The sequence below is a fragment of the Lagenorhynchus albirostris genome, chromosome 11 (assembly GCF_949774975.1).
Source record: "Lagenorhynchus albirostris chromosome 11, mLagAlb1.1, whole genome shotgun sequence".
NCBI classification, from domain to species: domain Eukaryota; kingdom Metazoa; phylum Chordata; class Mammalia; order Artiodactyla; family Delphinidae; genus Lagenorhynchus; species Lagenorhynchus albirostris.
The window spans coordinates 16,022,435-16,037,570 of record NC_083105.1 but is presented as its reverse complement, the minus strand read 5'-3'; the positions used below and the strand labels follow the sequence as shown (position 1 = coordinate 16,037,570).

At 45.6% G+C, this 15,136-nt stretch overlaps 1 protein-coding gene across 1 annotated transcript in view; it reads left to right on the top strand.

The window, feature by feature from the left end:
* The first annotated feature begins 1,113 nt into the window (after positions 1-1,113).
* RFX4 (regulatory factor X4) overlaps positions 1,114-15,136 on the top strand; it is a 93,397-nt gene continuing 79,374 nt past the window's right edge. The window contains exon 1 of the mRNA XM_060164702.1: positions 1,114-1,194. Within this exon, the coding sequence (XP_060020685.1) occupies positions 1,129-1,194 (66 nt within the window). The 5' untranslated portion in view covers positions 1,114-1,128. The remainder of the gene's footprint in view (positions 1,195-15,136) is intronic.

The following is a 15,136-nucleotide window of genomic DNA, read 5'->3' as shown; positions in this document are numbered from 1 at the left end:
TGGCCTTGACATCCACAATGAACACCAGTGTGTTGTTTGTTGTCTTCTGTTTTCTTCACGGCTGACATGGTAGTGAGGGGGAACTTGATGATTGGATGCCTACATTCTGGTGTTTGGGTTAAAGAGGGAAAAAAAAAAAAAACTGTATCAAGTTTACTTTTATGTTCCCAGTATCAAGCACAAATTCTGGACATCTTGAGTGCCCAAAAATGTTTTATGGAGCAGAAAAGTGGATGATAATGAGGTCTAACACCTACTAAGCTCTCACCATGTGCCAGGCCCCATGCTGATGCATGTCACACGTTACATGTGATTGTCATGACAACCTTGAGAGGCGGTTACAGTCAGTACCTCCAAAATGAAACTGAGGGCTGAGGTTAAGTAACCTACTTACCCGAGGTCACCAAGCCATCAAGTAGTAAGGCTGGGATTTGAATCCAGATGGAAAAGTTCCTACCCTGAAACCCTAACCTATAGTCATTAAGAAGATAATGGGTGTAGAATCATATAATCCCAGTACAGCAGGGAAGGTGAGCCTAAAGGAAACAAGCAGTTCAGCTCCCTGCTGTGGTCATATAACCTCCCTCAGCAGTGGGTTAGTGGCCGTCTAGCTGTCCAGCCTGTGCCGGGGCATTTGTTTTCCCAGGCTGTCTCACTCTGCTGCTCTTGTTAGCCAAGAAGCCCCAAGATTCTAACACCTATCAGGAACGGCTACACAGTGGGTACCTAGGCTGAGGGGGGCACCTGCAATATCCTCTATCATTTTTTGGAGTTTGGGGGAATCTGATTCACCCAGAATGTGGTCAGGCCAATGACAACACAGAGGAAAGGGACTGGGAATTTGGACCGGAAAAGTGACCTGAGGTCATACCCAAAGGGACCAGGGGTCTGATCCTGCTAACCTGCTAACTCCGTTCCTGATCTTAGGCAGACTGTTTTGTCTTTGTGGGCCTTGGTTTCCCCATCTGTAAGAAAAGAGTTATTTCTCAGGTCTGCCCAGCTCTGGAGGAGGACTAGAAAGAGCAGATCCTTCTTTCTTGGGTTTATTCACTGGGCTTTTATTTCCCCAGGCTGGAGGAGAACTATGAGATTGCAGAAGGGGTCTGCATCCCTCGCAGTGCCCTCTACATGCATTACCTGGACTTCTGTGAGAAGAATGACACCCAGCCCGTCAACGCTGCCAGCTTTGGAAAGGTGAGTCCAACTTTACCAGGCTTTTTCCTTTTCTTCCCTACTTCTAAGTAATTTATGCACAGTTCCTAATCATGTTTTAAATCATTTAATTTTTTTTTTTAGGTTACCAAAGTAAATACGTTGGTTACTTTGCTGTAAAAATTTCAAACAGTTGTTAACAGAGTAATACCAAACCAAATACCAAAACAGAGTAATACCAAAGTATTAAATATTTCAAACAACTCAGACACGTTGTAAAGTAAAAGTGAATGTCTACCTTGAATTTCCTTGGTACTTAATTTGCAGACAGTAACTTCTTTTCTCTGAGCGGCAAATATTGAACTTGCAAGTGTGTTATGTATACGTCAGTGAGCCTGGGACGGGCTCATCACCATTGGTCATTCACATTCAGCTGGCCAAGGAAGGCTATTGGAACTCAATTTAAGACTCATCATGTGTTTATTTGATAAAGATCTAGATTTTTTTACACCCCAAAAATGTTCAATTTAATTTGAGTCAATACATCTAAACTCTTTCTCCTTTTATTAGCTTCTCTTTCCTGTGTGTAACTATTTTTCCACATTGGCTAATAAAAAATAGGCAAGCTTGTCCTGTACCACTATTCCTTACCAGTTTTCTGAGTGCAAGCGTCACAAGGACTGAAATGGCAGGAAGGGGGTCAATGTTTCAGAAATTCACTTTTCAGATCCTCAACAGATAAATCATCAGCAAGAAAAAACAAAGGGCAATGTTAGCCCTGAGCCAACCACCCCGGAGAGTCTGAAACTGAGTGGCTGAGAATTGGCTCCACTCAGTACATGGGAAGATGCTCTGTGGTGACTTAGGAAGGGAAAAATGCTTGTGTGATGGGTTAGTGTTCCTTCTCCAAAGTGAAAAGAATTTTTAAAAAAATCAGTGGCGAAACCACCTTTGCTGTTTCTTTCGTTCATTTCTTCAGCCGGGCAGTGTTGGCTGAGACTGGCTGTGTGGCGTGCACTGTGTCAGGCAGTGGAGACTCAGAGGGATCCCGGTATGAGTCCTGCTGTGGAGGGGCTCCCAGTCTAGAGAGGGGCACTGAGAGCCTCTCAGCAGTGGGAGAAGGAAGAGCACAGCAGGAGTGCATCCCTGTCCTGTGTCTGGGATCCTGGAACATTCTCTTGCATCTACACGCTCCCTCCCAGAGGCCGAAATGGAGAGTCAGGTTGGGTGAACCAAAAGACCAGGAATCCTAGCTCTCCTGGACTTATCCCTTAACCTCTCTGAGACTCAGTCCTCTCAGCTGTGAAATGGGAATTAACCCCTGCCTTCTTCCTGGGATGTTGCAAGGTTCACCCGAGAGGGTGGCGGGCTGATGTAGGGTACTGTGCACTCAGTCATCTGGTCGCTCAGGTATTTGGTAACACCTACCATGTGCCATTACAACTGTTATTATGACTTTTCCATGAGATGCTTGTGCACAGATACAGATAGCCATTTGTTAACTTAGATTCTGAAACAAAAACAAAACCAAAAAACAAAAAAATCCAGCATTTCTAGAAACTCCAATTTGCCTGTGTAAGGACCTTCTATTCCTTTTTTTCTCAAATTCTTTTGTAACTCTGTTGTCAGCTCAGGGTTTCCTTGACCTTGTGATCTAGGTAAAATCGATTTAACTCTTCCTCTCCTCCCAGCATCCCAGTTCCATTGCTATTTCAAGTCTCAAATCTGCCACCAAGATTTCAGCAAGTCCCAGGGTGTTTGCATCCTCAGGGTCACCTTGACTGGGGACTCCTCTTTCTGCATATACCCCCTCTCTCCACACCTGTGCTATCAGTGCAGTAGCCTCTGGCCACACCCAGTTGTTTAACTTAAACAAAATTAAAATTCAGTTCCTCAGTCACACTAGCCATATTTCAGATGCTCAGTAGCCACATGGAACTAGAGTCTACCATATTGGACAGTGCAAATAAAACATTTCCATCTCCACAGACAGTTCTAGTGGACAGCCCTGTTCTGTACCATCATGAGCTAGGGATGAAACTCGGGGTCCTCTTTGCTTTGCACAAGGCAGTCCACAGAAAGCATCCATGTAGACTAAAGTGTCCTAGGAGACTGAAGTGTGCAGCGGTAGTTTACATCCCAAATGTGGTCCCATGGAACAGACATCCCCATCCCAAAACGCTCCCTGGCCCTCCTGCCAGTTCCCCACAGCTGGTCCTGCCCTCTCTGCTCTGCTGCCTCTCCTGTCCTCCTCTACCGCCTCCTGCTGCCCCCTGCACTCTCCCTCTCCTTCCTTCTTGGGACAACCTCCACCAAATTTCCTCTATTCTCTAGTCCTCGCTTCCTGCTGGCATCTATGCCCACAAGTCTCATTTAATCCAAATGGCTTTTCAGAGTATTTTCCCAAATAATAAGTTTCCTCTCTAAGAAGAATTACAGTGCCAGGTGCTTCCAAAATAGTCATTTAAAAAGGCATCCAAGGGCTTCCCTGGTGGTGCAGCGGTTGAGAGTCCGACTGCCGATGCAGGGGACACGGGTTCGTGCCCCGGTCCGGGAGGATCCCACATGCCACAGGGCGGCTGGGCCCGTGAGCCATGGCCACTGAGCCTGCACGTCTGGAGCCTGTGCTCCGCAATGGGAGAGGCCACAACAGTGAGAGGCCCACGTACCGCAAAAAATAAATAAAAGGCATCCAAGGGTAAGCTGGGACGAAGTGAGAGAGTGGCATGGACATATATACACTACCAAACATAAAACAGATAGCTAGTGGGAAGCAGCCGCGTAGCACAGGGAGATCAGCTGGGTGCTTTGTGACCACCTAGAAGGATGGGTTAGGGAGGGTGGGAGGGAGACGCAAGAGGGAGGGGCTATGGGGATATATGTATATGTATAGCTGATTCACTTTGTGATAAAGCAGAAACGAACACACCATTGTAAAGCAATTATACTCCAACAAAGATGTTAAAAAAAAAAAAAAGCATCTGAACTCTGTCTTATCTCCAGTCCCCAAACAAGGAAATACTCTAACTGAAATTAAAGCACAAATGCAAAAGCTCTCTGCAGCTGCCTTGCCATCAGCTTCAAGTACACTGGAAATTGGGGCTGTCCTTCCAGCCACAGAGGACAGAAGGTGCCTGCTGAGGGTTTTTGCATTGAGCTCGTTGAATTGAAATCCCAGACACATTGCCCCTTCCTGAGGGCTCCTGGCACACTGCCGCTGCCACCTCCTTGAGAGAAAGGGACTAGTTCTGTAAAACCTTGGAGTGCAACCGTGGACAGTCTTCCTTTGAGCCGAGCCGTCCACACTTATGATTCATCTCTGAACTTTTAGCTTAGAGCAGGCGAAGTTCACTATTTCAGCTTAGGTTTTAGAGAAAAATTAGATTGGTGGTCGTCCTCCCACCTGGCTTGCAAGTGGGCTGAGGTGAAACAGACCTCAGTGGTAAAGCTGTCCCCATGTCACCTGGCTGGGATCCTGTTCTTGGTAAAGTGGGTGGCAGCGATCGCTTTGCTGCAATTAAGATCTGAAATAAAAATCCCCTCTCCAACACCGTGGGCAAGCTCCAAAAGCACTAGCTTCCAGTAGTGTATTGACTTCGGGTCCTGGAATTAATTTCGGAACTGCAGAGCGTCCTGAGGCTGCTAGCTGAACGGACTTCTTGTGCCTGCTTTTGCTGTTGGCTGGGGTGATGAAAGGTCATCCAACTTGGAGTCACTTCACTTTTCTGAGCTCCCGTTTCTTTACCTTTAGATGGGAAGTGTCCCAGATTACTCCAGGGATAAAATGAGACAGTGCTTATGAGAATGTTTTTTTAAAACTGTAAAGTTCTCTATCAATGGAAGAAATCACTATTTTCTAAAATTGGCTGCATTCCGTTCTAACTCCTCTATCTTCTTACCATACTTTATTTTTCTTTATAGCACTTATCACTGTCTGAACTACTATATATATATGATGTTACTAATATATATGTATAGTTATCTATATATTGTAGTATTATCTATATATTTTATTACATATAATATATAATTATTAATACATGTAACTAATAAATATGTAACATATATATTTTTTAGTTGCTTGTGTTTTGTCCATCTCTTTTTCTAGAATAGACGCTCCATGAGGACCTTTTTGTTCACTATGCATCCCTAGCCCCCAGAATAGTGCCTGGCACATAATAGATCTTCAGATATTTGAAGATTGAATGATTTACATTATTGCTGTGTGCTAAGAACACCATGAATCGTTTGACATGTGGCAGTTTGCTTAAGCCTTATGGTCACCATACGAAATTGGCATTGTATCCACTTTCCATTAGTCCATTTACTGAGTAGGGATGAACTTGTTGAGGTACCAATGGAAACTGGTTGTATTTTCACTTACTTTAAAGAGCTGCCTTCAGAGTCCTCTGTCCGTCATTCCTGCTCTGCCCTCTGACAGCATTGCAGGGCAATCCCACAGCATCAGCCATCATATCAGTCTTGGCTGGATAATTAAAACTCATTCTCAGCTATGAAAAAGCCCAGTTCTGTCCAATTTAAAACTTCCATCTCACATGGAAGGCAGACCTCCCCCAACGATGCCTCCGAATTTGCTCTGTGAAAGGGAAGGGGGGGACTCTTTCTCTCCTCTTCTGACTCCTCCAGGGTCGGGGGAGGGGGACAGAGGGGGAGGGTATCTAGAGGAAAGGCAACAGGAGTCTTTTTGACCAGCTGGTGCTCTCTGAAGGCTCCTCCCAGCTATCAGTGTCCTGTGCTGTGATTGTCATCCATACGCTGGGGGAAAGGGGTCTGGTGGTGGGTTTGGGGGGAGACCCCCTGGATCTCTGTCCACACTGGCTGAAGGGCTGTGCTCTCCAGCTGACCTCCCACTGCCCACCGCTCTTGCTTCTCCACTGAGGATTCACCCTATGGCTCTGGCCTTATGCTGGAGGGTTCTGACCAGCTCTCTGAATGCCTCGTGTTATGCTTTTATTCTTAGAGAAGCCCAGAGGAGCCCCCACGAGTGTGACGGGTATGGAACAGGCCCACCTTGGTGATGTGCAAACAGAAAATGGCTTTGCTTTGTTTCTCAACCATGTTACGGCCAAACTCCCTTCCCTGACCCCTGATGGTTTTGTGGCAGGTTTAACAGCTTTTCGGTTATTGATTATAAAAACAAGCCTCAGCAGACGTAGAGAATGGACTTGAGGACACGGGGAGGGGGAAGGGTAAGCTGGGACGAAGTGAGAGAGTGGCATGGACATATAGACACTACCAAACGTAAAATCGACAGCTAGTGGGAAGCAGCCGCATCACACGGGGAGATCAGCTCGGTGCTCTGTGACCACCTAGAGGGGTGGGATAGGGAGGGTGGGAGGGAGACGCAAGAGGGAGGAGATATGGGGATATATGTATATGTACAGCTGATTCACTTTATTATACAGCAGAAATTAACACGCCATTGTAAAGCAGTTATACTCCAATATACTGTAAAGCAGTTTATACTCCAATAAAACAAAAAACAAGCCTCTTTTCAATAATTTAGGTGCTCTTGTAGACACTAAAGTCCAGTGCAGTGCTCTACTTGAAACCTACAGTCTCTCATCCATTTGAAAACTCCTCCCCTCCCCCCTCACCTCAGGACTGACCACGTGTGGCCTGGGGACCTGCAGTGGGGGAGGGGAGAGTGGTCTGACCTTCTGCTCTTCCCTAACCTTTCCTTCCTGCTACTGGTGCCTCCAGGCTTGTCAGGGTGAGAAAAAACACTTCCAAAATGATACCCCTAGTTCTCCAGCAAAAGCAGTGAAATAAATGTTTAGAGAGCAACATAACTGTAAATTGAAACAAACACAAGGTAATATCAGAATTGGCCTACACATGACATCATACTCACATAAATTACCCAAGCTTATTAAAGACAATTCTTTTTAACAGATATTAGAAGTGTCTAGCTATATCTAATTATGAATGCAGCATTCACAGATGTTTAATAAAATTAATAAAAATAGCGAACACTTACATAGTGCTTTCTATTACCTGGCACTGTTCTAAGCACTTGACATATGTCAACCTTGTCTAATCCCCCAAACAACTCTATGAGGTAGAAACTATTATCCCCATTTCATACAAGGGTAAACTGAGTCCCAGAGAAGTTAGGTAATTTGCCCAAGGTCAAACAGCCAGTAAGTAGATGTGTGATTCAGAATGTGACCCTGAGAAGTCTGGCTGTAGAGTCCCTGTACTTAACTGTCTCATTTACACAGAGCAACTTATTTTGGGGGTACGGTCCATATGTGTAGAGGCAGGTTTTGTGTAAACAGTTGTCCTTTTGACTTTGGTGTTGTCATTAGCAGTCACTTGGACACCTCCATATGATCAAATTTGGGAGTGAAGTCTCAGCCTGTCTCTCAGGGTCAAGTGCACTGGTCACTGCAATTGAGAAATTTCCCCTCAGATCTTCCCCCCAGGGTGGTCCAGGCACTGGGAACCCCCCTGCCAGTATTTCCCATTCTGCTTCCCCCTCAACACTTGGGTTCACCCAAGTGAACCTTAGGTATGTATTTATTAGGTATGCATTTATCTCAGGAGATGGGAAATGGAGTCCTCTAGGGGAGGAGGCTGCAAACGGACATATGCATGGGAGAAACTGCAAAGCAAGATGGCAGATGTGCCCCCTGAGCTATGAACACCCAGCATCGGAGGGACGCAGAGGAGGAAACTGCTGCCTCCTCGGGGTGGGGAGTGAGGGCAGCCTGAGAACCAGGTCAATCCCGGAGTACCTCTAGGTACCTAGTATTGCCTTCTCCTAACCTGCAGACTTGCGGGATCCATGGAAGCTGAAGCGAGTGTTTCAGTTTCACCAAATGCTTCTTTCTCCTGCTTTTCCACTGGTCTTTTGGAAGCTAAAAACTCCACCTGCCCAGAGATGGAGCATAACTGTGCTTAGCAAGAGCTAAGCTTTTTCGGAAAGAAAAACTGGACCTCAGATTTCTGAGCTAAGAGAATATCTCTTCCTAATTGGATTGCTTTCCACGCATTTGTAACAGGCATTCTGGTGGAGGATTAAAGGCAAAAGAATGTCTTCTTCCACAGACTTTTACTGAGGGTCCACCATGTGCAGTAGGCGAGGAGTTTCCAATAACGCCAGGTTTTGGGCCCTGAATTTGAGGATCTGTCACTCTCACTCTTTGTATTACCCTGGACAGGTCCCATTTCCCTGTCTGAACCTCAGTCCCTCCATCTATCACGTGGGGAAGTTAGTCTACAAAGGTGTGAGGATCTTTACCATATGAACTGGAAACACTTTTCAATGAGAAATCATAATGACAATAACACTGACACTCTTTGCCAGGCACTGGGCCAAGCCCTCTGCACATATTAGCTTATTTAATCCTCACACAGCCCTGTGAACTAGATGCCGGTTTTTGTTCCTGTTTAAAGATGAGATAGCTGATTCCAGGGTCCCTGGAACCTTTCCTATGAGGTAAATCCTGGGTGGAAATCAGAAGGTGTATCAGTTAGGAATTGTATTGGGGCTGTGTGTGAAAGATGCCTCTCCTCATTCCCAAACAATGGCTTAAATAAATTTGTGGTTTTACTTTTCTTCACATAGAATAAGTTTAAAAGAAGGTAACCTATGCTAGTATAACAGCTCTATAAGAGCATCAGGGACCTGGGCTCCTTCTCTCTCTGTGCTCTGCCATTCTTAGCAGATAGCTTCTAATTTCTAGGTCACCTCATGGTCCAAAGTGACTGCTGGACAACAAAGCCTAAATTCCAGGCAAGAAGTAGAAAACAGGGTGTAGGGAGAGAAAGGTCAAAACTCCAGCTGAGTCAGCTGTCTTTAGAAGCTTTCCCAGAGCCCTGCCCAGTGATTTCCCCTTTTGTCTCACTGTCTGCCCTTGGCTGTCAGGGAGGCGGGAGAATGTAGTCCATCGCCTCCTGGAATAAAAAATTAGAGTTTGGTTAGAAAGGGAAAGGGGCAGACAACTAGCCATTTTATCCACATAAGGGCATTTCAGAAATCCATGTATCCTTTTTCTTTTAAAAAAATGAGATCTAATTGACATCTAACATCGTATTAGATTTACGTGTACAACGTAGTGATTTGATGTATGTATGTACTGCAAAATGATCAACGCAATAAATTTAGTTAACATCCATCACCACACAGAGTTACACATTTTTTTTTTCTTGTGATGAGAACTTTTGAGATCTATTCTCCTGACAACTTTCGATCATACGGTACAATAATGTTAACTATAGTCAGCATGCTGTACACGATGGTTGTACATGACAACCCAGGACTTATTTATCTTATAACTGGAAGTTTGTACCTTTTGATCACCTTCACCCATTTCTCTCCATGTGTCCTTTTATGTGTCACGACTATAAAATGGAACCCAGGATCCTAAGAGAGTGCAGGGTGTACTCTCAAATGTGGAGCCCACGGGAGGAAACATAAGTGCACCAAGTGAGTAGCTTAGACTGTGGGGGGTAACATGATTTATGGTCAAAGATTTGTTGAGCTTGTCAGGAAGAGGCTGTTTCATGGATAGGCAACTAGACAGCTGTGACACAGTGCGACTTGAATACGTCGGGAGACCCTTTAACCTCGCAAATACACCTCCCCCGAAGGCTGGCCGATATCTCAATATCCTCAGTTCCTTTCGTTTAAGTCTGTGGAAATGCAACTACAAAAGAGCAGGGTAATTCATTAATACTTACCAGTTACTAACACCTCAATGTAAAGAAGTTTAATCTGTTAAGGGAACTTAAAGATCTATTGGTGAGACCTTCTCATTTTCCAGACAAGGACATTAAAAGTCAAAGAGATTGAGTGGGCTTCCCAAGGTCCGATGTGTAGTGGCAGGGCTGGATCTGAGGGGAAGGGGGGAGACCAGTGGATGCCACCTGCTGGGCAGGGACCCCCCCCCCCACCTCCAGTAAGAGGTAGGGAGACAGGAGGAAGGGAATCTGGGGCGGCAGATGTACTTGTATGAATTGAATTTATTTATATCCTGCCTTTTCCCCGTGAGGGCTTGAGGTACTTAGCCATTTGGGCTGTAGGTGTTGCTTCCTTGAATATGTGGCTTCTTCCTCCCCGCCGCCCATGCTTGAGCAATGCAAGAAACAAACAGACAGACAGACAACAGTGTTCTGGGGACCTATGCTTCTCTCAGCCACATATGCCTGGAACAGAGATAAGGCTAGAGGTTCCTCTCGTTTTACATGACTGCCCTCTTCCTCAAGAGCGCTCACAATCTGCCCTGACCCCAGGTTGCTTGCGCACCTGTGGAGGGACACAGAGGGAGATAAAGGTACTCTTGAGGCATCTTTAGGATTCTTCAGGGATGGTCTTTTTTCAATTTGCAAAGGAAAAAAATTAAGCACATGGACAGTTTTTCTTCTACTTTAAATTCTTGCATATGTTTCTCTTAACCCTTAGTATCTGCTGTGATGTCAGAATGTCTGATTTCACACCAGATTCCGTATTTTGTTATTTCACACGTCTTTACTGATGTGCAGTGTAAAAGCTCAGAAATCAAATTGTGTGGGTTTGAATCCCAGCTCCACCATTTACCAGCTGTGTGAACTCAGGAGCTTTCTTAATAGCTATGAGCCTCAATTTTCTCCTCTGTAAAATGGGGACATGGCACCAACCACCTGAGGACTGTTGAGATAATGACTGTTAAAAGGGCTGCCTTAGCACAGTGCCTGGTAAGTATAAACACTCAGTGCACTTTAGCTCTAATTATGATTTCAGTTTACCATCGCAACATTTCATGAGTTTAATACATCATGTTTTTAATATATCATCACTTAACATATGAATGTTTCAACCTTCCTAGCTGCTCTTCCTTCTGAACAATTTTGAGAACAATTGTTCTAAAAATTTCCCACATCACACACATGCTACCATCACCACCCTCACCCTCTCGTATTATCATCTTCAGAATTATTCCCTTTTTGACTTAACCTCTATCTTATGTAACTCACCACATTCTAGCTAAATGGGTGTATGATGACTGTCTCTTCTCACACTCACAGACATGACACACCATCCCAACATCCCAAGGACAATACTGGGCTCACATATAGATTTTTGGACTTCTTGGAATTGTTACCCACGGTACTTATCACGAGCAACAGATCGTTGCCTCTCTAGCCATGGGTGTTTGCTCGGAATCCTTCATCAATCCGTATGCATAATCTGAAATTCCATTTCTGTCTCATTGCTCTAGATGTAAATTTCTTGTAATTTTTAAAAATTTCTTTTGTGGGATTTCCTGTGGAACCTGCAGCCGGGTAGAACCCACCTCAGCCTCCAGTGCCTGGCACCCAGTAGGTGTTACTCCTCCCAAAATTGTTAAATGGATAGAGTTATCCCAGCATAGTAAAATTACTCTGGCAAGCACCCATTTCAAGATGGTAGCATTGATGGAAAGTGTTTAGGAAAACTTATTCATACTACCAGGCTTAATTATTTTTTCTTCTCTGAAAAAGGCTCAAGGTCTATTGCCAGCAAAGAGAGTACCCCACTTTCAGACTTAAAGTTGTGACAATTAGAATCCCTTTAACCTCTTTCCCTAACCATTTCTCTCTCTTGTTCAAAAAATCGTTGTGTGTGTTTTTTAAGAGAAGGCACAAGTACTTGCCATTGTACTGAATTTATAATTTCTTGCTGCTTGAAAAGCCCCTTTTCTTTTTCCCACACCCAGATGACCTCTGAAATAAGACCGGGAGCTCTTGTTTTAAAACCGTCTTAAGCATACTTGATTCTTTGTACACACGAGTTTGTCTCCCTCGGGGTGGGGGAGAATATCCACTGATTCCATTACACTGGAACTTCTTTTGGATCAGTTCCTGTTGGTGGCAAATCCTTGCCTACTGAGGGTGGATTGAATTTTGGGGAACAACCAAAAGCCTTTTTTCAGAGCGTCCCTGATGACTAAGTTGGGAGATCAAGCTGGATCAAGCAAGACCATAGAACTTGGGGTCAAAGCCAAACAAGGCCTCTCTGTAGAGTAATGAGGCCAAGTGGCTTTGCTATGTGGCTCTGAAGGTGTCTCTTGAGGTGACACCCACAGAGAATGCTGAGGGTTTCGTGCACAGTCAGTGGACCCTTGCTGGCTCCCTTGGGTGTCGGTGAAAGTGATGAACAGGAGACAGTGGAACTGGATCCCTGCTGCTTCTGCTCGCTGGCGTCTGTGAATCCGAGCAGCCTGTATCACCCTAGACCCCGGTTCCTCATTTGTGAAACGAGGACCATCATATTCTCCTCCAGTGTGGTTTTTAGGATAAATTTAATACCGAGAGTAAAATACTTTGTCTAGCGCATGGTGCCTGCTGATGCCCAATGGGTGTCAGTTCCTCTTCTCACTCTTCCCCTTCCTTATCTTAAATGAGGCCTGTGGTTTGAAGATGCCATTTCAGGAACGTTTGCCCCAAACTCACTCATGTTTCTTAAAAAACTACAACCACAAAATTATGTCAGGGTACCCTGCGTGCTGAGTTTCCTTCCACCTGGAGCCATGTGTATAATGGAGAGAAGAACGGACGGAAGAGATGAATAACCTGACCACCACCTAAAAAAGGATGCCAGCAGCCCCGGAGAGACTGGTTCGCCAGAGCTTCTCCGCATCCCACCCCTGCCTGGCCCATGGAGACCCCAGCCCCGTCTGCCCAGGCTGAAAGAGCAGAGGGTGGGATTCCTGAGTAATTAAAGGGAATTTGGAAGGCTGGGATGTTGCGGAATGTTAGATCAGTAGCTAGAACAGCATGTGGTGTTCTTTAGGCAGGCTTCATTGAATCCATACAAAAAAAGAAAGAGGGGCTGCCTGCCGTCTGCCCATTTATCAAACAGTGAAGCTCAACTCTCACAGCTCCACAAAAGTGTTTGACTGTTTGCTGAGTCTTGCTCCAGAAATTAAAAGCTGAACAGCCTTAGCAGGGCTGAACCGACCCTGCATTTTGAGACTCAAACTAAATTGTGCTGGGCTTTCAGATTCAGGGACCAGCTGATTATTTGGTGAAAGGAAAGGAGAATAATTTGTAATTTGCAGCCCATAAGAAACACTTAAAAAAAAAGCAAACTCCCTTCCCACAGGTTTTTGTTGCGGCTGGAAGGAGGAGGTGCTGTCTGCGACAGCTTTCTTTGCTCAGAGTGGGAAAAGTCTTGACCTCCAGTTGGGCAGAGAGCGATGTGGTGCAGCAGGGCCTCCACCCATCCCCCACCCCCAACTCCTAACAGGCTTCCTTTCCTCTTCGTGCTTTATTTGAAATGACCTTTCTCTCTTTTTGGAGGAGGAGGAGAGGATTTGGCCATCACATATTTTTAGAGAAAAAGTATTTTCACAAATGGAATTAAAGATTCTAACCATGCAAATATATTGCTTGGGAGACCATAAGATAACCACAAAAGCCTGGAAACTGGGTTTTCTGAGAATCCTCTGAAGAGCCATCAAAGGATTTGAAGGATACGTCTGTCGATGAAGAGAATGTGCTAGAAAAGGGTGATGCTCCTGGAGGACATCAAGCGGGGGGCAGAGCCTGGACGATAGGTTGAAACAGTGTCGCTATCCCCATTTGATAGATGAAAAAGCCTGATGCTCAAATGGAAGAAAGAGGCACAGGTCATTTTTTGGCTCTCCAATTTAGCACATTTTTAAAAAGTGGTAATACCCTTCAATACTTGATGGGATTGGGAGAGGAAGAGGACGACGAGAGGTGAGCTGGAATGAAGGCAGAACCTGGTGGGTTTGGACTTTGTCTGGAGTCTTCATGAAGGAGTGGTTGAGGTGAGGCATGCCTGGCAGCAGGGGCAGTGAGGCCATTGCAGCAATCCAGGTGTGAGATTATGGCCCTGGGGCCGATGGAGATGGAGATGCGGGGAGAATCAGGATATATTCACAATAGAGGGAGGATGGAACTTGGTCACAGACTGGAAGTAGCAGGTGCACCGGTTTGGAGAAGGAAGAGCTCTTACCTGGTCAGGGGATCAGGAAAGGCTTGGAAGAGGGTGTAAGTGGATCAGTAGAGATTCATCCGCACCTCTGAGAAGGTGCTCATAGTTCGTGCCCTGCCAGTGGGAAATGAGCAGCAGCATCTCTTTTTTTTTTTTTTTTTTTTTTTTTGTGGTACGTGGGCCTCTTACCGCTGTGGCCTCTCCCGCCACGGAGCAACAGGCTCCGGACGCGCAGGCTCAGCGGCCATGGCTCACGGGCCCAGCCGCTCTGCGGCACGTGGGATCTTCCCCGACCGGGGCACGAACCGCGTCCCCTGCATCGGCAGGGGGACTCTCAACCACTGCGCCACCAGGGAAGCCTGTGCAGCAGCATCTCTTATGAAGGACAGTGTGCAGGCTCCCTCTGTCTGACCACACCTGCCTGCTCGATGCTGTATTAGAAGAGAAGGGAGTTAGAAGAAATGTGGCTAGACTTAAACATCCCTGGTAATAAAAGAGAATGAATGAGTCATCAGGATAATCACTGGTCATAATGGGCAATGTTTATTGAACCCTTACTAAGTGCCAGGCACTGTTGCTAATTATTTACATATGTTTACTGTTTAAATTTTCACAAAAATTCTCTGAGGTAGGGGTTGGTATCATTCCCATTTTACAAATGAGGAAGCTGAGTCATTTGAATGTTAAATAACTTGCCCAAGGGCCCCAGAATAACAAATGGCTGAGCTTGGATCTAATCCAGGTAATCTAGCTCCAAAGCCCTTGCACAGAACCCCTCTACGTACTGCCTCTTCACAAACACCATCGCTGTACACACCAAGAAAGAGGCCCATTGGTTGTGTTTTCACCTTGGCAGAAGGCCCCTCCTCCTAGGTTTCTGGCAGATCTATGTGGTTGTCCTGGGAAGCAGCACTTAGCCTCGTCCACTTGTCAAATGAGTAAAGGGTACTCTCCAGGCCAGGGGTCGGGCTTCATGCCTTCATTCGACAAACATGGACTGAGCTCTTCGCATGTGCCCTGGGCCAGGTCCCTGCT